The sequence below is a fragment of the Tamandua tetradactyla genome, chromosome 2 (genome assembly GCF_023851605.1).
Source record: "Tamandua tetradactyla isolate mTamTet1 chromosome 2, mTamTet1.pri, whole genome shotgun sequence".
Taxonomy (NCBI): domain Eukaryota; kingdom Metazoa; phylum Chordata; class Mammalia; order Pilosa; family Myrmecophagidae; genus Tamandua; species Tamandua tetradactyla.
Genome location: NC_135328.1, coordinates 219,239,394 through 219,263,310, shown reverse-complemented (window position 1 = coordinate 219,263,310; position 23,917 = coordinate 219,239,394). Strand labels below are relative to the sequence as shown.

The following is a 23,917-nucleotide window of genomic DNA, read 5'->3' as shown; positions in this document are numbered from 1 at the left end:
GAGTCGGTCCTTCCAATGCCGTCCTGACCACTGAGACCCGGCAGGATCAAGGCCGCGGGAGCAGCAGGTTCCCTCCGGCAGCCACCCCCCTCAACAGCCCCCACCACACCGAGCACCACTGCCCTAACCTCACCCCAGCATTTCTCTTTAAATCCACTGAGCCTCGTTGCCATACTGGAAGCTCAAAGGGACAACTGTTTACCTACACAGCTTTCACAATGTGACCCTGTGATTGTGCAAACCTTGTGTCTGATGCTCCTTTTATCCAGGGTATGGTCAGATGAGTAAAAAAAAGAAAAGGATAAAAAATAAATAACAGGGAGGGTAAAGGGTAAAAAAATCAGGTAGTCTGAAATACTGGTGGTCAATGAGGGGGAGCGGTGAAGGGTATGGGATGTATGAGTTTTTTCTCTTTTCTTTTTATTTCTTTTTCTGGAGTGATACAAACGTTCTAAAACTGATCATGGTGATGAATACGCAACTATGTGATGATATTGTGAGCCACGGATTGTATACCACGCATGGTATGAAGAGTTCTCAATAAAAATATTCAGTAGTAAATAAATAAAAAGATCAAACGGGGCAAAGCATTCCCTGCTGACCCCCAAAGCCGTCTGGCCTTAGCCCCGGCCCCTTCCCCTTCCTGAGGACCCCACCCCTCTGGGCCTCAAGGGGCCGCGGGGTGCCCCCGGAGCCTCAGCTGAGTTCACATCGCTGCCCAGATAGATGCCCGGGCCCGGGCAGGGTGCTCTTCCCCAAGGCAGTGCTTGGAGCCTCATCTCCACCAGAGCCCGCCCAGCGGGAGACCCTTTCTGCAGGAGCAGAGCACCTGGGCAGTAACAAAGGGCCCCTCCAGCACCCCCGGAGCCATCCGCCTGCCGAAGGGAAAGGCTCTATCTTCTAGTTTCCCCAGTTGCTCCAGGTGAGAGGTTCCCAACACTACACTCGAGCTCAGCGTATCTATCGCTCTCTTCAGAAAGAGCTGTGGAGCGCGGGCAGGCCAGCCGCTGCCAAGGGCGGCCGACACATCAGCAAGCCGCCTGGCGGATTTCCCCCACAAGCTCCCAAACTCCACCGGGCTTCATCTCAAATGTCCCCGAGGCCTCTGGCTACAGTATTTCTCTTATAAGTTGCCCACCATCCGCTTGCACGCACACGTGCACACACGCACCGCCTGACTGCCTCCCCCTGGGAAGGGACAGCTGGCCTTTTCCCTCGGGGGCTCCAGGCTGGAGGGCAGGGGACCCCGCAGGCAGGCGCGTCCCCGACGCAGCGGGCGGCCCCGCCTGGGTCCCGGTTACCTTCAAGCACCCGTCATCGTTCTCGTCCTCGGCATCGTCCTTCCTCTTCCGCTTGGGTTTTTTCTCCCTCTTTTCCTTGAGTTTCTTCTTCTTCTTTTTATTGGGCGAGTAGTCACTCCCTTCACTCTCGGACTTCTCTTCCAGGTCCTCTTCATTCTCCGACAGCTCATCATTGCTCCCCTGCAAGACAGGCGCGGGGGGACAGTGAGGGCCAACAGTCCACTGTCCTCAAGCCAAGCACTGGAGCCCGTGTCCAGGGTCTCGTCTCCCAAAGGACCAGGCAGCAGTAGCAAACAGACCGCGCGGGCAAGGTGGGGTCTCTCCCGAAACCCCGTTTCCCCACGGGCGAGCTGAACGCAGCCTGCTTGGGTTGCCTTTGGGGCTGCTTGGGCCCTGCTTCAGTCATAATCAGGTCTTCACGGACTCTGGGATTTTCACTAGTTGTCAGGTGAGGGCACTTGGACCCGGCATCTCAGAAGTGATGCCCAAAAGCCAAAACACAAAATGCCCAGGAAATGCCCCCAGGCAGGAGTGGATTCAGGACTGGTGCCAGCCCCCCTCATCCTAGGGAACAGACCCTGTAACTAACGGGGAGCACGCACACCAGGGGTTCACGCCTGCAGGCTTTCCAGGAGCTGTTAGGGCACAAGCCCCCCTTCCCTACCACCCCCACCCTGGCTGCTTCATTTCAATATGCGACGAGGTAATTCAGGCAGCTCTTAAGCTTGGTTTCCTTGATTTAGTTTCCTGTCTGTACAGGCAGAAATGGCCCATTTATATGGAGATAAGGGCGTTAACAGCCGGTGCATTTCCACCAGAAAGGTACTGCCCCTCCGAGAAAGCTGTTTACGTGTCTGGCAAAGCCCTGCCCAGCCCCCTGCCCACCTGGGTCAGGAGAGAGGGGGCTGGGGCCTGGAGTGGCCACCCTCGTGGCAATTACCAGCACCAGGCTTGTTATCTTCAAGACAGCTATTAACTGTTTTCAGGGCAATCAGAAGGAAATGTAGGGAGAGACGGAGAGGACTAGAGAGAGATGGAAAATAAGCTCAGGGCACAGCCCTGTGGGGAGAGGGAAGCAGAAGGGGAGGCGGGAGGAGGGGGAGAAAAAACAGCAAGGGCAGCAGGATCTGTCCAGAGGCCTCAGGAGACCCCCAGCCTCAGTGTCTGCCCTTCAGCCCCCTGTGAAGAGCTGACGACCCCCCTCGTCCCGGGAGAGAGGCTCAAACAGTTTCCAACTGCCCCCCAATCTCCCATACATCCCAGGCCTGTCCCAGAAGCTCGGCTACCCCCTGCCAGGCTCCCTGCTCCCACGGGAGCCCCGCCGAGTCCATTGACTAAACCTTTTACACCCAGTAAGCCGCCGCGTCAGAGCGCTGGTGGGTGGCAGGCAGCAGAGTTCTGTGCCTTTCCAGAACCCTGGAGATTCCCAGAATTACTGAGTCAGCCACGCCGGGTCCCAGGGACAGCTCCGGCCCTGGCCACTTCCCAAGGCTGCGAGCAGGCAAGCTTCTGGGGGCTCCTGCTCCCAGGGCTGGTGGCAGTGCGGGACCCGGCTCTGTCGCAGTCCTTTGGGAAGGCAGGAGTCAGAGGGGCACGTCCACTTCCTCTGGGGGTGTTAGAGCTCGGCCACCTTCGAGCGACCACCTCTCCAGAGCATGGGAGGGACATGCTCTTGTCAGCCCCAAACCCAGCGAAGGTAAGGATGGGAGAGTGGCCGCCCCAGATTTCAGCACCATAGACAGCGCCCGAGGACGGCAGTGGGGAGGGGTGCCGGGATGCCCTCAGCTGCTCAGGGTGGACCTGCAAACCCAATGTGGGTACTCGCATGGCCTGACTGTGGACAGGTCTTGGGGCTCCCTGAGGAGGCTGCAGGACAAGGCAGAGCTCTGCCCCTTCTAGCCTGGGACCTGCACCCTGGCTTCCTCACCTGTGAAATGAGGATGCCACAAAGGGTGGCAAGAGGAACGAATGAGATCGGCTAAGAAAAGGGAAACAGGAAAAACCCCAATACAGCAAAGCCATGGTCAGAGAGGGGGACAGGGGACAGTATGGGAAGGCCACCCACGTCCCTGGGTCCCTGGCCTCACCATCCCTGGACACGGGGATTCGGCCAGGGCAGAGCAGTGTGTTCAGAACAGCCATGCCCTCTGCCCCTGCACCACCCCTCGATGGCTGGACATCAGAACCCCTTCCCCGCTTGGCTCTCAAACCAGTCCTCTTCAGGTTAGGTCCAGAGAATGCCCAGGTGACCCCTGACTTCAGCTCTACTTTGGAAGCCAAAGATATAAGTGGGACAACAAACTGGAGGAAACAAGCAGCTTCACCCCCTACCGAGGTGAATTTGGACCATATAGACGGCGCCTGCGGCTGCGGGTGGACATCCAGAGGGACAATGTGAGGCCGTCACGGGGGGCTGTGGTGGCCCTCACCCATGCGGGAGCTGACCAGGGCATCTGATGGGAAACAGGAGTGGGAGGGGTAAGGACTGGGCAGCAGGGCTCTGCAGAAAGGGCCCCAGAGCGAGCGAGGGGGCGGGGAAGGCAGGCGGGAGGGAGGGCGGTGCTGCCAGCGGCTCGCTATCTGGAAAGAGCAGCGTCTGTGGTGCATTTGCATGTGTGCAGGGCAGTGGTGGGGTGGGGGTAGCAGGCCTGGAAGCAGGGCTCACCGGGGGCCACTCCAGGGCTAAGTGGGAGAGCAGAAGGGCAGAGCCCCTCTGCCAGGAATGAGCTGGAAGGGTGGCAAGGCACTGCGCCTGGGGCTCAGGCAAGGTGGCAGCCCCTCATTTCACGGAAGGAGTGGGCTTCTCCCTCCCCTGCTGGCCTTCTCCAGAGACCTGCTCCTCTGACTGCCCCAGCCACCTCTCCCTCCACCAAATGCAGGCTCCACCCCAGCCACCTCACCTGCCCTCCTCCCACACCAGGGGGCTGGCTGAGGGTGCACGGCACGTCTCTTAGAGGTGGGTTCTCCCCGCAGAACAAGTTTGGACCTGCAGCCAAAACCTGCTTCCAGTTGGTTCAACAATTCTAGACTTGGGCCTCTTATCACCACCACCACCACCACCCCTGAAATTTTTCCTTGCAGTGCAAGGGGCGAGGGGGAAGCACGGGGAATGGTCCTGAAGTCAAACTGCAGAGAACAGACCAATCTGCAGAACCCAGAGGGACGCAATGCCACGTTGAGACCTGCCCCGGCCAGCAGGCTGGCGGACAGCTGCCCAGTGCCCAGTCCCATAGGCAGGAGCTGTGGGCCACGCCTTGCTCGGACACCAACCAATCACATCCTAACAAACCCTGAACCAACTTCCACCCAGTGGTCCGAGAGGAACCAGGCCACGCAGCGAGGAACGGGACGGCAGAGAGGACACCGGGGTGACCTTGGCGCCATCCTTTCAGCCGCGGGACGTCCACGGACCAGTAAAGGAATCTTAGAGGAGGGAACCAGGCCAGGCTGGGGGTGCGAGGAGGCGGGGCCGGGCAGGAGGGGTCTCCACGTGGGGAGGGCAGAGCGTGCCAGCCAGACCCGGGCAGCACCCGCCCGCCCCTCCCCACCCCCAGCTCTGCAGATGTTTCTAGATCGAGGCCTGCCTTCCCCCTTCCTCCTCTCCGCCCCCCGCGCAGCGCACACACCCAGCTCCTGAAAAAAGCGCCGATACTCTAAGGGAAGGGCTTGGAGAGTTGGTCATCCTCGAGTTGGGGTCCGTAAAGATTGAGAGGGAAAGAGAAAGAATGAAATATGAGCCTTCCCATTCACGAGTGGCATAAACAGTTATAATTTAGCACTGAATAATTGGTTGCTATGGGAACCGCTGCAGTACAGGTTGAAATCATTTCTCCCTCCTGCTCGGGTCTGCCGCGGAGCCTCATCTCCATATGCGCCGCTTCCGGCTGCGCCCCGGTTAGTTCATGTAAATTGGAATCCATGCGCTGCCGGCTGCACCCCCAGCAACTGCTGCTGGGGTGCCCCCTGCCTTGGCCCCTCTGTTTCCCTGCTCCATGCCTTATCCTGGTGCCGCCTGGTTGGCGATGGGGGGAGCAAAGGGGTGAGATTCGCATGCCCCCCCGTGGGTCAGGTGGGCACGCGGGCGCCCGTGGCAGCCGGGACCTCGGCCTGTGAGGGCAGCACCCTCCAGACTCCCTGGCGATCTGTCAGCAGTCCCGACCAGGGTCTTGGGAAGGCAGGGGAGGGGGCAGCCACGGCCTGGGGGTCTCCTTGGGGGCTTGCCTGGCACTGCCGAGTCATCTGGGGGTCCCCTGTCCAGCCAGCCTTCTACCTCTTTTGAGGACCAGACTTGCATCTCGGCAGAGAGGAAGGAGAGAGGGTGAGGCAGGGAGAGGAAGGAAGGAAAACGAGGAGAGAGGAAAGGAAGAAATGAAGAGAAGGAAGAAAGAGGGAAAGGGAGACAGGGGAGGGGATTCCAAGAGATTAATAAAGCAAGAGACCAAGCACAGGCCAAGAAATTGAGAGAGCCAGAGAGCCTGAAACAGACAGAGACCCAAAGACAGACAGGGAAAAAAAAACAAAACAAAAACGTGTTTTTAGAGAGGTCCAGAGAGGGGACAGAAGATGCTTCGAGCCAGCTAGGAGAAAGGAACATTGCACCAATACCATGTCATTGGAACTTTGGGGACCCCACCCCCACCCCACACAGCGCCCCCCCCAGGCCCCCCGACTGCCTAGACCCTGGCAGCCTCCCAGCCCCCGTCCTGGCCAGGGCGTGCAGAGACTCTCCAGGAAGAAGGGTCAGCCTTGCCTGGGGTTACAGGGGAGTCTCTGCAGGAGGAGGGGCTCCCCACCCGAGGGCTGGATGACAGGCCCCTCTGGGTGTCGCCTCCCACCCAGTTCCCCTGATAGAAGCTGCCGGAGAGCGAACGTCAGGGAGGAGCCAGGGAGCAGGGTATGTGCCAAAGCCTGTGCCCTCAGCCACTAGGTCCCTGGAGCCCAGAACCCACAGGGCCGGGTCAGATAGGAGGGCAAGGGCTTGACGGCAGCGGAACGAGGTTTCACAGCCTCATCCTGTCTGGGCCCCTGCAACCCAGGCCCTGCCAGCCTGCAAGTATCTGCCCTTTATCCAACAGAAGGGCCTGGGGAGCGGGGGGCAGGAGCTGCAATAGGGAATGTAGGGGACCCCCCCAACAATGTCAGAGGAGGAACAGGTTCACAATATCGCCATCTACGCAAAGGGCTGCGGGAGGAGGGCCAGTTGGGGTGGGGATCTTCGGCACAGGAGGGCCCTCCCATCATCTGGATGATGGGGACAGGGAGCAATGCGCCCTTCCCAGACCCTCAAAAATGCAGAGGTAGAGGGTCCTGAGCAAAGTGGGGGTACCTCCCAGGCCATCTCCCCATCCAGAGGCCCCCCAGCCTGGGCCAGTGCAGCCGACAGCTCTCCCCCTGGAGTCCCGGATGTGAAGCCAGGAGCCCAGTGGCGTCAGAGAGAGGTCAGAGCCCAGGACTGCAGGTCCGGGCAGGGGGCAAGTGGGGCATGGAGGAGGGATGTGCAGGGATTCTCCAGGTGAGGACCCACAGAGGGGACGGAGGGCCTGGGCCGCTGCAGGGCAGACTAGGAGGGGGCTGCGGCCAGGAGGAGGGCCCCAAAGCCAGGCTGGACCACAGCCCATGTTGGTTGGGCTGGGTTGTGCGTCCGGCGCCCTCTCCCCACGGGTCCGAGACCTCAGAGGCTGGGCAAGAGCATCCAGCACTGGAGGCTCGGGCCAGCCAGGGGAGGAGGCAGCCAGCAGCCCCGACAAGCCAGCAGAGGCAGGGTCACAGCTGGGGGTCCCAGCCTGGGGGACACCCAGGGCGGGTGCAGGAGTGGGGCCCAAGCAAAGCTGAGGCCCCAAAGGCACCACCAATCTTGCCCCATGGCCAGAAGCCCTGTTGGTCGAGGGCAGATCTGAACCCCAAAACAGGCTCGGGGGGGGGGGCGAGAGGGGAGAGGCGGTTGCCCCTGAGAAGTTGGGGCAGTGGCTCCAGGGCCCACACCTTCTGCCTCGCCCTCCCCCACGCGCTCATCTCTGAAGTGGCAGGTGGAAGAATCGCGTCCCCCATAAAAACATGTCCAAGTCCCAACCTCAGGACCCGTGAGTGTGATCCTATTTGGAAATAGGGTCTTTGTAGAGGAAATGGAGCCCAGACAAGGTCATGCTGCAGGAGAGTGGGCCCTCATCTAAGACGGCAGGTGCCCTGAGGAGGGAGGAGAGACACAGAGACGGGGCACCCAGGGCAGACAGTGCGTGGAGGTGGAGGTGGGAGATGGCAGAGGGGTGGGGGGTGGGGGCGCGGGGAGGCAGTGGGGGGAGGCGGAGGTGGGAGGAGGCAGAGGCAGAAATGGCCCTCCCCCAGCGTGTGGCACTTGGTTATGGTGGCCGGGGAAGGAGATGGGAACAGCACCTTCCCCCAGGGCTGTGGGGGGTGCAGAGGAGCTCAGGGGCGGGATGCCAGGTGACGAGAAAGCAGGATAATCATCCTAGGCTCGTCCATTCCCCCATTCCAGGTGGAAAGGACTTAGAGCTGCAAACCAGCCTCAGCTTCCCCACCTGCCACCAGCAGGTAAGGTGCACCTCAAGGACGAAGAGCTGGCATGAAGGCACGTGCCAGCAGGGCAGGAAGACATGCGGTCAGTGCCAAGGCCACCCCGCATCACCAATCCACAGCCAACGGGGGTGCACTGCTCTCGAACCCAGCCAGGGCTAACGTGGGCTGCAAGCTCATGCTTCTTGGGGGCCTCAATGACCTTCTCCCACCTTCATCCCTGCATGGAGTCTCTAAACTCAACACCGACTGGAAGCTGCAGATCGGAAGGGGAAGAGTCTGCTCCAAAGCAGACACGCCAAGAGCAGCTGATGTGAGAAGCAGGAGCAGGGAGGCAGGAGAGCTAAAAGACAGGGACACAGCGGTGTGTGCAGAAACCTGGCGCCATTCCATGAGGGACAAGGATGCTGGGGACCCCTTCGTGTCAAGGCCCCTGCCAGCCATGGCTGGAAAAGGACAAATGGCACACAGGACATGCTGCCCGAGAAGACAGGGGCATCTCAGGTACGTTCCAGAAAGGTTCCTGTATGCAATGCTGCACGCTGAAGTTGCTTTGATGGTTGTCACTCAGGGTCAGCTCTCAAGAAAGCCACTGCAAAGGCCCAGCAAAGTGTTCAAGCAGCTGGATGCATACAGCCTAGTCTCAAATGTCTACAAAATAGATTTATGGATGGACAGAAGAATGGATAGACAGACCGATGGACAGGCAGACAGGTGGTAGAGAGAACGATACAGTGTGTAGCAAAATGTTAAAAGTTGGTGGATCTAGGCATCTGGAGCTGGGGTATGTTGGAGTCCTGTGTGGGTTTTGCATTATTTTTGCAAATGTCCTATACATGTGAAAGTATCTTGAAATTAGAGGCTTAAAAACAGAAAAAGGCCCAGGGAGCCAAGGCAGGCGCCAGCCCGAGCTCCACCCCAGCCCACCACCTCCCACGTCCGCCTGCCCACCTCCTTCTTCTTGCGCTTCCCCCTGGACTTGCTCTCCTTCGCTTTCTTGGGTTTCTTCTTCTGCGGGAGGCTCATCGGCTCCTCAGGGAAAAAGTCCTCGAAGCCCTCAAGGCCACCGTCATCTTCTTCTGGAAGAATCAGAAGGGGGAGGGGGTCACCCTACTGCTCCCCCTCAGGGTGACCCCCCAGGGACCAGAGGCAGGGCCTGCAGCTTCAGGCCAGCAAACATGCCAGTCACCGCCACCCTGCCCTCCCAGCTGCTCCTCCCTGCCCTCCCAGCTGCTCCTCCCTGCCCTCACAGCCGCTCCTCCCTGCCCTCCCAGCCGCTCCTCCCTGCCCTCACAGCCGCTCCTCCCTGCCCTCACAGCCGCTCCTCCCTGCCCTCTCAGTGCTCCTCCCTGCCCTCTCAGTGTTCCTCCCTGCCCTCCCAGCTGCTCCTCCCTGCCCTCCCGGACACTCCTCCCAGCCCTCCCGGCCACTCCTCCCTGCCCTCACAGCTGCTCCTCCCTGCCCTCCCGGCCACTCCTCCCTGCCCTCCCAGACACTCCTCCCTGCCTTCCCAGCTGCTCCTCCCTGCCCTCCCGGCCACTCCTCCTTGCCTTCCCAGCTGCTCCTCCCTGCCCTCACAGCCGCTCCTCCCTGCCCTCTCAGTGCTCCTCCTTGCCCTCCCAGCCACTCCTCCCTGCCCTCCCAGCTGCTCCTCCCTGCCCTCTGAGTGCTCCTCCCTGCCCTCCCAGCCACTCCTCCCTGCCCTCTCAGTGTTCCTCCCTGCCCTCACAGCTGCTCCTCCCTGCCCTCCCGGCCGCTCCTCCTTGCCTTCCCAGCTGCTCCTCCCTGCCCTCCCGGCTGCTCTTCCCTGCCCTCACAGCTGCTCCTCCCTGCCGTCACAGCCGCTCCTCCCTGCCCTCTCAGTGCTCCTCCTTGCCCTCCCAGCCGCTCCTCCCTGCCCTCCCAGCTGCTCCTCCCTGCCCTCTGAGTGCTCCTCCTTGCCCTCCCAGCCACTCCTCTGTGCCCTCCCAGTTGCTCCTCCCTGCCCTCCCAGCCGCTCCTCCCTGCCCTCCAGCTGCTCCTCCCTGCCCTCCCAGCCGCTCCTCCCTACCCTCCCAGCCGCCCCTCCCTGCCCTCTCAGTGCTCCTCCTTGCCCTCCCAGCCGCTCCTCCCTGCCCTCTCAGTGCTCCTCCTTGCCCTCCCGGCCGCTCCTCCCTGCCCTCCTAGCCACTCCTCCCTGCCCTCCTAGCCGCTCCTCCCTGCCCTCCCAGCCAATCTTCCCTGCCCTCCCAGCCGCTCCTCTGTGCCCTCCCAGCTGCTCAAACCTGCCCTCCCAACTGCTCCTCCCTGCCCTCCCAGCCGCTCCTCCTTGCCCTCCCAGCTGCTCCTCCCTGCCCTCCTAGCCGCTCCTCCCTGCCCTCCCAGCCAATCCTCCCTGCCCTCCCAGCCGCTCCTCTGTGCCCTCCCAGCCGCTCAACCCTGCCCTACCAACTGCTCCTCCCTGCCTTCCCAGCTGTTCCACCCTGCCCTCTCAGCTGCTCCTCCCTGCCCCTCCTCTGTCCCCAGGCCCACCCCGTTTTCCCCTCCAGACAGCAGCCCAGCTTCCTGCCCAACCTCCCCCCTCCCCAGCCTGCCCCAACCCTCGCAGACCAGGGAGGCCAGAAAAAGATGGGTTGAGGTTCTGGCTCTGTTACTGATGAGCAGCCGACCATGCCGTCACCCCACGCTCTAGGCCTTTCCTCCCCTCACCTCTGAGATGGGACAGTAGGGACCCACACGCTGCTCTGACAGCGCTCAGGGGCCTTTGAGACATGCTCATCAAAGCGAACAACTCAGTCTCGTCGGCTCCCAGTGAAAAGCCCCATCAAGCACACGGCCAGCTTCGGTCTGCTGGGGGGCTGGGGGGCTGGGGGGCTGGGGAGGGCTCATGTGCTGGGGGCGCTGGGGGGCTGGGGGAACGGGGGGCTGGGGAGGGGTCATGTGCTGGGGGGGCTGGGGGGGCCCATGTGCTGGGGGGGCTGGGGAGGGCTCATGAACAAGCATAAGGGGAGCATGGGTTGGGAGCACCCCAGGGCCAGGCGGAGCCCAGGGCTTTGGAAGCGACCCAACCACAAGGATACCAGCACCCCGGGGTGTCCGACAGCGCACCCCCTCAGCAGGAAAGTGGAGATGCCCTCCCTCCCCAATCCGCGCAGTGAGCCCGGCACACAGCACCCACATAGCAGAGGACCCAGCAAGACCCTATGACAAACACAACATTCCACAAGGAGACACTGAATCCTCCACGCGTGGGTTTTCAAGGCGCTGCCCACGAGAGCCAAACACCCCCACTGGCGTCAAGGATTTTAAAGGCTTGAGACGAGAAGGGTGGGACTGCGGGGTGGGGACCTTCGAAGAAGAGGTATGCTGTGGGCTCCATGCCACCCCAAAGGACAGAAGGTGGGCCACACACCTCAAACCGAGGGGAGGAGCACGCGCATATGCTGGGAGGCCTTGAGGTGGCCCCACATTGGGGGCCGGGGGTCTGGCTCCCACCTGGGAAATCAGGGGTGAGAAAGGGCGGTGGAGAGCTGAGTTCCCGGGGCCCAGAACTGCCGGGGAGAGGGGTAGGGTCTTCGTGGGGGCACACAGAAGCACCAGAAAGCACCCGGAGTGGAGGCCCACCCATCCACTGGGTCAAAGGGGCTGGCAGGAACCTCCAAAGGCCCCAAGAGAGCCCGGAGCTCCAAGGACCAGCTGGGGGGAGAGGGGGTGTTGAGGGGGGCAAAGCAAAAAGCCAAGTTTGCCCTGCTGAATCCAATTTAAAGAAGCATTGCCTCCCCTGCCCCCAGAGTTTCCTTTAGAATCTAACGCACCATGGTTCTTATACAAAATATCTATAAGTAAATCCAGAGACAGAGTAGAATACAGGTTACCAGGGCAGGGGAGCGGGAAAAGGGGGACACTTTCATAGGGACAGTGCTTCTGTTGGGGAGACGGAAAAGTATCGGTGATGACGGTGGTGACAGAGGCACGACTTATGACTTAACACCGACTTCTGTATTTGGAAGTGGTTACAGTGGCAAAGTTTATGTTGTATTTGTTACCATAATAAAAATTTAAAATCTGGGCTACACAACAGACACAAAGTGTGGACACATGCATGCACAGGCCTGCACACACGTGCAAATATGCACCTGCACACACATGTGCCTACCCCCCACACATGTTCTTGCACACCCATGCACACATGGACCTGCACATATTCACATGCCTGCACGTGTGCACCCGCACACACATGCAAATGTGTACCTGTACACGTGCACACACATGGACCTGCACTCATGTGCCTGTATACATGCAAACACGTACCTGCACACACATGCACCCACACATGGACATGCACACACATGCACGCACAGGCCTGCACACATAAACATGCCTGTGCAGATGCACCTGCACACACAGGCCTACACACATGTGCCCTTGCACACATGCACCTGCACACAGAAAAACATGCACTGTAAATGGACGCACACATGGGCCTGCACACACACACACATATACCCATGCACCTGCAGATGCATGCGCACATGGACTGCCCACACAGGCTGCACACACACATGCAAACACGCACCTACACATAAAGATCTACACACGTGTTCATGCATACCCAGGCACGAACACAAGTCTGCACACACACATGTGCCTGCATGTGCACATAGGTACACATATACCTGCACATGCACACGGGCTTGCACACACATGCCTGCAAACATGCACCTATGTGCACATGCATCTGCACACACAGACAAACATGCTCCTGCACATGGTCACACACCTGGGCCTACACATGGACCTATAAGGACAATCAACCTGCATCTGCACACATGCTCACACAGGCCTGCACACACACATGCACACACCTGCTCACAGGGGCCTGCACATACATAGGTACAAACATGCACCTGCACACATGCTCACACAGGCCTGCACACACACATGCACACACCTGCACACAGGGCCTGCACATACATATGTAAAAACATGCACCTGCACACAGGCCTGCACACAAGCATCTAAACACCCCAAGGGAGGTGGGAATCACTCTGCACACAGGACCCCCACCCAGCTTCAAGGTGGCCAGGCCTCCTGGGACACTGGCAGGGACCTGTGGCCTTGCCATCAAGGGAGCAAGTCCCCACTCTCCCCAACCCAGCCCTCTAGGAGTCCAGGGGGTTGCATGGCCAAGTCACAGCCTCTCTCTGTCTTGAGGGAGTGGAAATCCCAAGGGGCTGCCAGGCAGAGGCAGAAGCAGACACGAGGCAGGACTGGAAGCTGCTGCAGAGAAGGGAGCCAGCCCTGGCGGGCCCTGACCAGCAGAGAGGCAGCCCCGCTGCCGTGGCCTTGCAGACATAGCTCCTGAGGGGCCAGCCCCAGGCTGGGTTCCATAAGGGCCCACCCACCCTGGAGAGGAGCAGCTGGAGGCAGCAGGGGCTGCACCAGACAACCCCGAGGGCAGGCCGTCCATGCAGAGGTGGCAGAAACAGGGATTCTTCAGACCAGCTGAAAATGTGCACAGGGGCCCCAGAGTGGGAAAGAAGGGGTGTCCATCCTGGAGTGGACAGATCTGGGGGGGCAGTGACAGGGTTGGCAGGGCCGTGCGGAGATGCTTGGATGCTGTCCATACCTGCCACCCCCCCATCCCGGTCTCCCCCAGAGCTGCAGGGAGACCACCTGGGTAGAGCCACCCCCACCCACGGCAGTTATATAACAGGCTCCAGGCTGATGCAATCCAATGGGGGGGCTCTCCTGCCTGCCTCCCTCCTCCCTGTTCTACCATCCCCTGTCCCCTCCATGCAGAGCAGTCCCCAGCTCAGGAAAGCCAGCCCAGCATGCACAGTGACCAACTGGCCAGAGAAACAGATAAGGGAAAGTTCTGGAAGAAACCCTGGGATCTGCCCTGTGGACCGCTCCCTGCCATGCCTGGGGTGGGCAAGAGGGTCCTGGGGCTCAGGCTGAGACCAGGCCCCACCACCCAACTCAGAACAAACTGTGAGGACAAGCCCTGGGCCATCTGCCCATGGAAAGGCCCCTCCCCACTCCCCAGTAGACCCAGCACCTCCCCCAGGAAGGCAGGGGACTGGGAGGTCACGAGGACAGAGGCCTATCCCTGGCAGGCCCTTCCTCTCCCTCATGGCTTGGTGGCCCTGAGACCACCCCAACTCTAGCCTCTGTGTCGCTGCCTCCTCAGGCTCCCCCCTCACTCACCCCCCTCTGACCCCAGCCCCACCCTCCACCCCCCATGGGGACCCACACCCTCTTCAGTGAGTTCTGGAGCCAACTAAAATCAGACTGGGGAGGCACCATCTCAGCCCCTCCCTCATGCCCCTGAGCGTCACACGAGCCCCCGCCCCAGGACCCCCGGCTCATCCTCCCTGCCGGACCCACCCCAGAGGCCCAGAGAGGGGCAAAGACACTGGGCTCACGGTGCTGGCCGAGGTGTGACACTGTCAGATAGGACCAATGATATCCCAGGGCAGGGCTGGCCACCCCTCAGGATGCCTTCCCTGCCCCTGACCACCCCACCTGGCTGTGCCCACCTGGCCACGCCCACCTGGGATCTGCCCTGTGGACTGCTCCCTGCCATGCCTGGGGTGGTCCACAGGGTCCTGGGGCTCAGGCTTGGACCAGGGCTATCCCCCCAAACCAGAACGAGCTATGAGGACAAGGCCTGGGCCATCCGCCCATGGACAGGCCCCTCCCCACTCCCCAGCAGACCCACTTGGCCATGCCCACTGGCTGTGCCCACCTAACTGCGACTGCCCGGTGCCAGTCCCGCCAGAGGCCTGAGACCTCTATCGATCCAAGCTGGGCTATAATTAGGACCCATTAGCCCTGTGACGCCCCCATCTTCCTCAGGAGGGGGCCTGGGGAAGCAGCAGCCAGAAGTGGGACGGGCTGAGGGAAGTGGCTTCTGGGCTTTCTCCTAAGCCCCTCCAGCCCCCCTCCCAGGCCCCTGCACACTCTCCAGCTCCACCCAGCTGCATCCCAGCCTGGTCTGGGCCAAGCATGATTGGGGCCACTGAGGGCGGCGGCGGCGGTGGGGGAGCCTTCTGTAGGTGAAACATGCACCGGGGGTGGGAGCTGGTGTCCACCCACCACGCCCACCCCGCCCTGGGATCAAACACTTCGTGCCCCAAACCCACCCAGCGAGTGGGTGTGGGCAGGTGCGGGCCTGAGGAACTCAGCCCTCACCCAGATCTGCCTCACCCCTGGCAGGTGGCGGAGCCAAGTTTTGAGAACCCAGAGAGGTGGCCCCAGGGCCCAGCGTGGCCCCCTCGGCTCACTCCCTCCACGCACCAACCTCCCTGGACTTCAGACATGCCCCGCAGTTACTCACAAGGATTTCTAAGGCATGGGCTGCAAGTAAACCCGGGGCTGGGCCCGGGGGCACGGCGGAGACCCAGGGCCAGTCCACCTCACGGCCCCCATGCACACACCCCCAGGTCAAGTGGCAGCCCCAGGCGCCCCCTCCTCAGGGGAGGAGCAGCAGCAGCCACAGGGCCCAGCCCAGAGGGTCCAGACAAGACGGCGGCCCAGCGCCTACCGGAGAGCTCTGCAAACGCCAGATAACCACAGTGACACGAGAGCAGGCTCTCGGGCGGGGAAGGGAAGTTAGCTAATCATAGACCTGGACGTGGGGGCCAAGCAGGACAGGGCAAGTGCTCCCTCTCCAGGGTCTTGGAACGACCAGAGAACCCCTGCCTGTGAGGGCGCAGCTCACCCGCCCGCTCTGGGCCTGGGGAGGGGCTCCTTCTGGTCCCCCCACCCCACCCCACGGCACCCCCCAGCCCAGCACCCAGCAGGGACCAGGCGAAGCCCACAGGCTTCAATCCCCACCCTCCCTGGCAGGGGGGCCTCATTGAGTTCCTCACCTGAGCCCATTTCCTCATCTGTAAAATGGGCCTAATCCCACCTTTCTCATGGGGTTATGGAGAGAGTTAGAAATCGTATATGGAAAGTGCCAGACATGAAGCCTGACAGGTACTGAGAGACCGGCAGGCAGAGCCCAGGGAAGCCCGGGAGGGTGAGGAGCCAGGTTGTAAAGGGGTGGGGGACGCAAGGTGGGGGAGCACTACCTCTGCTACAGGCCCTGCTGGGCCCAGGGCTCTCAGGACTACCCCTGGGCTGACAAGGAGAGGTGGGTGCCAAGCCCAACGCTTCCCATTAGACCTTGGACCAATCCCCACCCCCCTCATGCTGCAGGCTCCATGCTGATGATGTGGGGAGGGGGGGGGGTAGTGCTCCCGCCCAACAGAGGATTAATAATTTATCATCTTTAACAAAACCCAGACATCACCTCATTGGCTTCTCATCAAAAGATAACGTCAGTTCTGTGAGCTCGGGTGGGGGTGGGGGGCTTTGCTGGGAGTGACTGAGCCTGGGAGAGTGGAGATGAGATGAGGGGCCGGGGAAGCAGGGAGACCCCCAAACACACATAAAAGGCCCAGAGCGCAGGTAGGAAGGAAGAGGAGACAGAGGCAAGGAGGGACGGGGCTGGGGAAACCAGCCTGGAAGGCCGGAGGGAGACAGAGACAAAAGAGGGACAGAGAGGGACAGCCAGAGAGAGATGCAGAGTCAAGGGCTCTGGGAAGGTCAAGGCCAACAGACCAGGGACAGAGCGCAGACAGAGGACTAGCCACGGGAACAAGAGTGAGGGGAAGAGACAAGGAGCAGGAAGTAAGGACACAGCCGCAGAGGCAGGGTGGAAAGTCTCAAAGTTATCTCAGCAAAAGCTAAGCCCAGGAAAGTTAGACACCACGTGGTGTGCTCAGTGCTGGCTCGGAGAAGATGCTCAAGAAACCAATATTGGGATGATGGATAAATGAAAGGATGGATAGACAAATGGTCCAAATGGCAGATGGACAAACAGACAGATGAATGGTGGACAGATGGATGGATGAACGGAAAGATGGTAGTGGTTAGATGCTGGGTGGATGAACGGATGGTTAGTTGGATTGTTTTGGGGTTGGATGGGCAGATGTTTAGGGGGGACAGGTGGCCCACATGGGTGGTGAATGAATGAATGGAGGAAATGATGGATGGATCTTGGTCCCTGATAAATTCAAAATGAGATGAGTATTCCACTGGCCAAGCCACTGGGCAAAGTATGCTGGTAGCTTTGCCTCCTGCTTCCCACAAAAGGGTATTACATTAGGACCCACCAAACCCACATTCCCTGGGAAGGGAGACAAGATGGCGTAGTCTCTTGGGAATCATTGCGTCACCCCCTCCTGGCCTTGAAACCCACAGGAAGCCTAAGATGCTCACCCGCCTGGGGTCAGTCACTAAGACCAGAGTGGCCTTGCTGCCTGGCCAGGGAGGGACCTGCTCGCCAGCTCTCTAAGGCCCATCCTTGTGGCTGTGGGTGAGGAAGGGCTGGGCCGACACACCAGGCAACTCGCTGGCCCAGCATCGGCTTGAAGAGGGCCCTGGCCCACCTCTTCTAAGAGAAAGGCTGGACCCCCAAGCCCTCCCCTCCCTCCCACCACCTCACCGTGGGAGCCCCAGCGCCCCCTGCCCCAAGCTTACTGGATGAGGGTGCAAGGCTCGGGAACATCTCCTTGGGGAAAGCCAGGCAAGTGTCCCCTGGACGGTGCTAATTACAGCAGGTGCTGCTCATTGGCACCTGGTATGTGCTGGGCACGTGGCCCAAATGCCCCAGGGGTACCAGCTCACCAGTCCTCATAATAACCCTCTATGAGGTAGGCAGAGCTGTGCCCCCATTCTACAAGTGTGGACACTGAGGCGGGACGCCGGGAGCCTGCCCAAGCTCACCCAGCTAGCAGCCTGCAGAGCTGCCATTCGAGGCCTCGGCCCTCTGACTCTGCAGCCGTCACTCAAGCCCATCCTTCAAACTCCAGGGAGAGCGCGGCAGCTGTGGTCCCTGGGCCAGGAGGGGCGGGCACCCACCCTGCCTTCCTCCTTGGAGCAGGCTTGTCGCTGTTTCGTGCCAGCAGGGTGTCGGGCACCACTGGGGCACAGCCCCGGGCAGGGAGGGAAAGCACTGCTGGGCTACAGAATGCCAAGGGGAGGTGGGAAGCAGAGCAGAGTCAAAAGCAAAAAGACTGGACAAGTGACAAGGCCAACTGCTTGCATTTTTAAAAATCAGCCTGACAGCTCCCCAGAAGGCAAGCTCCCCAGAAGGGCCCCTCTCCAAGATTTCAGAACTACCTGGTGGCAGAGTGGCAGTCAGGGAGGGCTGGAGGGGTCCAGCCAGTGCTCCAGGAGAGATGTAGGGCCTGGGCCGAGGCTGTGACCCAGGCACGACCAGGGCCCCCAGCCCCTCCACTGAGGCCGCCCCCACCTGCAATTCCAGGTGCTGGGCACGACCGATCATGGAGGGAGTTATACCCCAGAGCAGAGCCAGCTGACCCAGAAGCAAACTTCTAACACATCCCTGAGAGCAGCAAGTGCCACCAAGAAAATAAAGCAGGAAAATGGGTTAGAGTGACAGGCATGGGTCACACTGGAGCCAGGCGGGGGTAAAGGAGAGCTGGAACCTAAATGACAAGAAGGAAGCAGCCATAAGGAGAGCAAAGAAGAGGTCACAGCCAGCACCCAAAGGCTGGGCAGAGGTCACAGCCTGTGCCAAGGGCAGCACAAGGCGTGTCCAAGCAGCAGCAAGGAGGCTGGCATGGCACAGACTAAGGGCTTCATGATTGATGGGAAGCCATGGGGGTCTCTGCTTTGGGCTTACAAAGGGGATCCCAGCTGCTGAATGGAGGGTGGCCTGTGGACAGTGGAGGCCGGCTAGGAGGCTCTGGCATGGAGTGGACAGCCGGGGCCTGGACCAGGGAGGGGGAGGAGCTGGGAGAGTGTGAAGGCTCAGGAATCATTCCCGAGTTCTTGCAGATGGATTGGGCCAGCGTCCCCAGGAGAGGGCTGGTGCAGGACCTCTCCTCTGCAGGAGCTTGCGGGGGGGAGGGGGGCGTTCTTGGAGGCTCTGGAGACAACTCCCACCCCACCCTGCCCAGGTCTGAAGCAAAGGACGCAAGACGAAGAGGGAGGATGGGACATAGGTCAGAGACCCCAACCCAGGTCCCACCCCAGGGGTCCAACCCCTTCCCAGGCCTCCTTCTCTGTCCAACCTCTGAACCCTGACAATGCTGAACCCTGAGGAGCCAGAGTATGAGATGGGAAAGGACAACAGGTGGCTCCATGGTGGGGTGTCAGTAAAGTTCTGGAAATGGGCCTGTTGAGGCATGTTCAGCCCTGTCCACTGCCCCCGTCAGAACGACAAAGGTCCAAGCCCCAAAAACCTTGGTGAACAACTCACTGCCCTGAAAAGGCAGCCAGCTGGGTGGAGACCTGCGCTGGGTTCCTCTGGGAGAAACGAGCCTGATCCCATCACCCCAGGATGTCCACCGATATTCAAGCCACCCCTGCCCCACCCCTCTGCATCCGCCACCCCATCCACCTGCTACTGCCTCACCCTAGCACACTCCTTTGCAAACTTGGCCTGACTGTCCCTAGAAGGACTCAGTCACAGCTTTAAAGTCACTAGCAAGAGAAGTGGGGATGCAGAGGGTGGGGGGAGAGGGGCCCCCTGGGACATGGCACATGGTGGGAATCCCTTCACTGGGCACAGGCTGAGCAGCCCCAGGGCAACTGCCCGCTCTGCCCCCAGCATCTCACCTCCTGCAAACCAGGAGTCGGGTACCACTTTGTGGAATATTCTCATCCCTGGGGAAGACACTTCTGGGGGCCACACAGGCCAGTTGGAGACCAGGGCAGAGCCCTTTCAACCCTTCAGAAGTCAGCGAGGGGCGGCAGACTTGGTGTGGGAAAAGCCAGAAGTAATACAGTTCCCGGGAACCCAGAGAGGGAGGGAGATTGACTGACAGGTTGAGGTCAACCAGCTGTGCCAGGAGGGGCCATCCCAAAGGAACGGTGAGCGGCTAAGGAAAGAATCGTCCTGCAGGTTACCACACACACACACAAACACACACACACACACACACACACACACACACACACACACACACACACACGACATATTTAGGCTGAATTCTGAGAAAGAGAGAGAAAGGAGATGGATGGCCCGGGCAGGGGCGGTGCCCAGGGCATCAGTCCGGTGGCCCAAGCGGGGTGGCGGGGAAGCCAGTGCCCTGAGCCATCTGGGACCCGCGGTAGCGCGAGCGCTAGGGCGCGCCAGGAGGGCGCCGGCGGCCCGGGCAAAGTGCTTGGGAGCGGCGATCACGGCACCCAGAGGCCGGGGAAGGGGAGCCCGTGCCCGCACGCCCCAGCCCGGGGCCCTCGTGGAAAAGCCGCCACCAGCCTGGGTGCTCGGCGACCCCACGCACGGCCCATCCCCGCCCCGTTCTGGGCCCCACCCAGCCCGCACTGGGGCGAGATGGGCCAGGGGCCGGGGCTGGCCTGTCCCTGGCGAGGCCTCAGGCGCGCGGCGGCGGGGCGAGAGCGCGGGGTGCCGGCGCCAAGAGCGCAGCGCGACACCCGCCCCCTTCAAGGGCACGCGGACTGACCCCGGCGGCGCCGCGCCCCCTCCCCCGGGTGGCGCCCGGTGTGGACCCCGGCCACCCGCCCGCCCAGCGCCCCAGCCCGAGCCGCCCGGGTCGCACCCCGCCCTTGGCCGCCCGCGTGCCGCGCCCCTGAGCTTGCCCAGCCCCGCGCCCTTGGCCGCGCGGCGCCAGCAAGGCGGGAGCGCAGCCCCGCAGCCCGGGCGCCCCTCCCGCGGGGCGCCAGCCAGGGTCCCGCCGCCACCGCACCCAGCTGGCCCGCGTGCTCGGGCTCTGGCTCCGGCCCCGTCTCGGCGCCCGGCGCCCCTCGGGTCGGTGCAGCCCGGGCCGCGCTCACCTGACATCTCGTCTTCGTTCTCCATCTCCTCCGCGAACAGCCGCGGCAGCTCCTCCTCGGTGCCCAGCGGGCCCCGCATGCCCGGCGCGGGGGGGGAGGGGAGGTGGGCGCCCCCCCTCCCGCCGGGCGCGGTGCCAGCCTTAACCCTTGCGCTGCCGGACTGGCGCGGGCGGCGGGCGAGGCGGCCTCGGCGAGAAGATGGCGGCCGCCTGCCCCCCCACCCCCCCAAACCTCCACCCCCCCGTCTCGACCCCCCTTCTTCTCGGTCTCCCTAGCTCTGCTCCCCGCAAAGCCGGGGCTGCTCCGCCCACCGCGCCCCGCAGTCGGAGTCCCGCAGCCCGCCGAGGGTGGCGGCCGCAGCGCCCGCGGCACGGCGGCACCGTGCGGGGAGCGGGGGGGGGGGGGCGGGCGGCACACATGCCCGGATTGTGACGTCCAGTCTGGTTGCTGTGGCAACCCCATCCCATCGTTCCGGCAGTGGGACTAGTTAGCAGAGACCAAGTTGGGGGGACTAGTCCTGAGCCGCCGGGTGGAGGGTGGGGGACAGGGGCGCTCCGGCAGAGGGAGCCGTCGAGGCGCACGCGCACCTAGGGACCCGACGGCTGAGCCGGCAGCCCGGACTCGGACGAGCGCAGACCCAGGAGGAGGTCTGGGGACGCCGCCCCGGCACACCCCAGCCTTTGCTACCTCCGCCCTAGAAGGCACTTGGTGCGGGGTCCTCAAGGGCGCGGGGGCGGGGTCTCCAGGGCGGCGAGGAGCTTCCTCCCTCCCTACTCGGCTGGTCGCATCGATACCCTCACCGCCCCGCAGCCGGCTCCGGCCTCCCCTTTTAGAGAGAGAGAAAGCATCAGAAGAAAACTGTGCTCCGCACTTTGGGATGACACGCTCTAGGGACAGTGGGTCTGAAACCTCCAGAAAAATCCGCGCAGGCTGGCTCCCACCGCCCACGTGCCCTCTACCGAATGGGTCCTCCAGGCTGGGTCACTTTAGACACATCCAGACCCTCGGGAACGGTGCAGATCTATGTTCTTTGGTCCCAAAACTCCCGCTCAGAAGCGACACCTGTCGCGGAGCGGGAAGGAGCCGCCGCCACCAGCTTCACCTATTAAAGGTGAAGATGGTGGCAAGACTGGAATTTTAAACGAGCGCCTTCGTTCGCGGCTGCAGCAAGGAGCTGGGTCTTAAAGCTACTTTAGGAACAGAAAAGTTTCCGTACTCGGCATGGTCGCCAGTTCTCTAACCCTGGAAGCGTGGGCCCCTCTTCTTACTCGCGCTGGCCGGACAAGTGCGGAGAAACCCGCTGGCGACCCTCTTCCCTGCCAGGGACCGGCATCACCTCACCAGGGAAGCCAGAAGCCCCATGGGGGAGGCAGCATTTCTTTAGCACCAACCCCTGGGGACTCCACGGAACCCTTGCCACCACCCACACCAGTACTTAGCAGAGCTCCCACCCCACCCCCCACCCCCCACCATCACCAAGTGCAAGGGCTTTCCAGGTGCCTTTAGAAAACCTGGCGAATTGTGCCTGCTTGGCTGGGGGTTCCCAGGGCAAGACTCTTGGGGAGGTGACCACAACCCAAGCCACAGTGACTCCAAGCTATTGGCCGGAAGGTGTTGGCCTGGGGAGGGTTGAAAGGATCTTGGCATAGTTTCCCTATCCTGGTCCCCATTGATTGCCAGCAAAACTCAAACTAAAAGTCCTTTTCATTCACTCCCCGGCAAGGGCAGATCTGTCCACCCTCCCTGGATCAGAGTGCAGGACGCCAGGGATGCCCTTCATGTCCCAGCTCATTTCCAAGCCACACAGTGGATGGAGATGTTGGGTCAGCTTGGTGTGGGTGGGCTGTAAAGAGAAGGACAAGCTAGCAGGGAGGCAGGCTAAGAAGCCAAAGAGCTTCTTGCTTCAGGTTGCCTTTCACATCACTGAGCAGAGAGCCAAGGGGATCCCAAACTCATTGATGTCATGGCTGGGCCCATGCTTTGTCCCTGGCAAGGCTTCCGTACTCTCCCAGGACCGCCTGTCCTCCTGAATGTGAACCACCCAGAAAAAAAGCACTAAGCACCACCCAACATACCTACGCCTCATTTACCACCCCCACTGCCACCACTGCCACCACTCCCCCCTCCATGACACATGAGCTCAGAACACTTACAAAGCTTCCTTGTCCCACTGTAGAAAAACTCTGGCTCCCAGAGTGTCACCAGAAAGGCCCCCCAATCCCTGACAGGCACACCCCATTAACCTTGGTTCCAATTCCCAAGGCACAGCTAAGAAAATCAAGATACCTTCCAAGAAAGAACAGCACCAACTGCTTAATTTGGCAAATTAGAGCTGAGATAGACACCCCTCCTAAGGCCCACCCATCCTCACTAGGTAACCTTACTTAAGGACCTGTGTTAGTTAGATTCAGTTGTCAACTTGGCCAGGTGAGCATACCTAATCTTGTTGCTGCGGACATAAGCCAACAGTACGTGAACCTCATCTGTTGCCAATTACATCTGCAGTGGGCTAGGAGGCGTGTCTGCTGCAATGAGTGACGTTTGACTTAATTGGCTGGTGTTTAAATGAGAGATTGCAACGTAGCGCTGCTAAGCAGCTCAGCATTCCTCATCTTAGCACTAGCAGCTCAGCCCAGGCCTTTGGAGATGCAGAAAGAAGTCACCCCGGGGAAAGTTGTTGGAACCCAGGGGCCTGGAGAGAAGACCAGCAGAGACCATCCTGTGCCCTCCACGTAAGAAAGAACCTCAGTGGAAAGTTAGCTGCCTTTCCTCTGAAGAACCAACAAAATAAATCCCCTTTTATTAAAAGCCAATCCGCCTCTGGTGTGTTGCATTCCAGCAGCTAGCAAACTAGAACAGGACCCAAAATAAAACAAAACAAAACCCTGAATGGAAAGTATCTAAACAAATGGATTTTGGGCTAGAAATCCCCAGACATTTCTAAAGGAGGGCTCTTCTTGTTGTTAAACTATTAAATATGCATCTTAATGACAGTGGACCCAAAATGCCTGATGTTAAAAGCGATCCCTAAAAGGTGAAAATTCAAGAAACTGTGCAATTCAGAGAATAAACCTATCACTAGGGTTACAGTTTCAGGAGACAACATTCCTATGTTTGCAGATCACAGAGCTTGTAAATACACCTTAGTGACAATTCAAAATCAAAATGTACTCTTAAAAATATATTGGTTATAAAAACACCAGGAAAAAAAAATTTCCCAAGAACAGAACTGAAAGAGCCAATGATGTTCTCTACATACCATACCGGCCTCCCCGCCTGGGCTACAC

General features: G+C 60.7%; 1 protein-coding gene across 7 annotated transcripts in view; it reads right to left on the bottom strand.

Moving 5' to 3' along the window:
- CHD5 (chromodomain helicase DNA binding protein 5) overlaps positions 1–20,761 on the bottom strand; it is an 84,745-nt gene extending 63,984 nt beyond the window's left edge. For 5 of the 7 annotated variants that reach the window (XM_077151494.1, XM_077151492.1, XM_077151495.1 and 2 more), the window contains exons 1-3: positions 20,631–20,761; positions 8,784–8,911; positions 1,302–1,481 (exon numbers count right to left, since the gene is read on the bottom strand). In XM_077151494.1, coding sequence (XP_077007609.1) covers positions 1,302–1,481; positions 8,784–8,911; positions 20,631–20,709 — 387 coding nt within the window. In that variant the 5' untranslated portion in view covers positions 20,710–20,761. Of the gene's footprint in view, positions 1–1,301; positions 1,482–8,783; positions 8,912–17,345; positions 17,478–20,630 lie in introns of those variants that run through there. The other 2 variants (XM_077151493.1, XM_077151496.1) reach the window with 2 other exon arrangements.
- Positions 20,762–23,917: the final 3,156 nt, after the last annotated feature.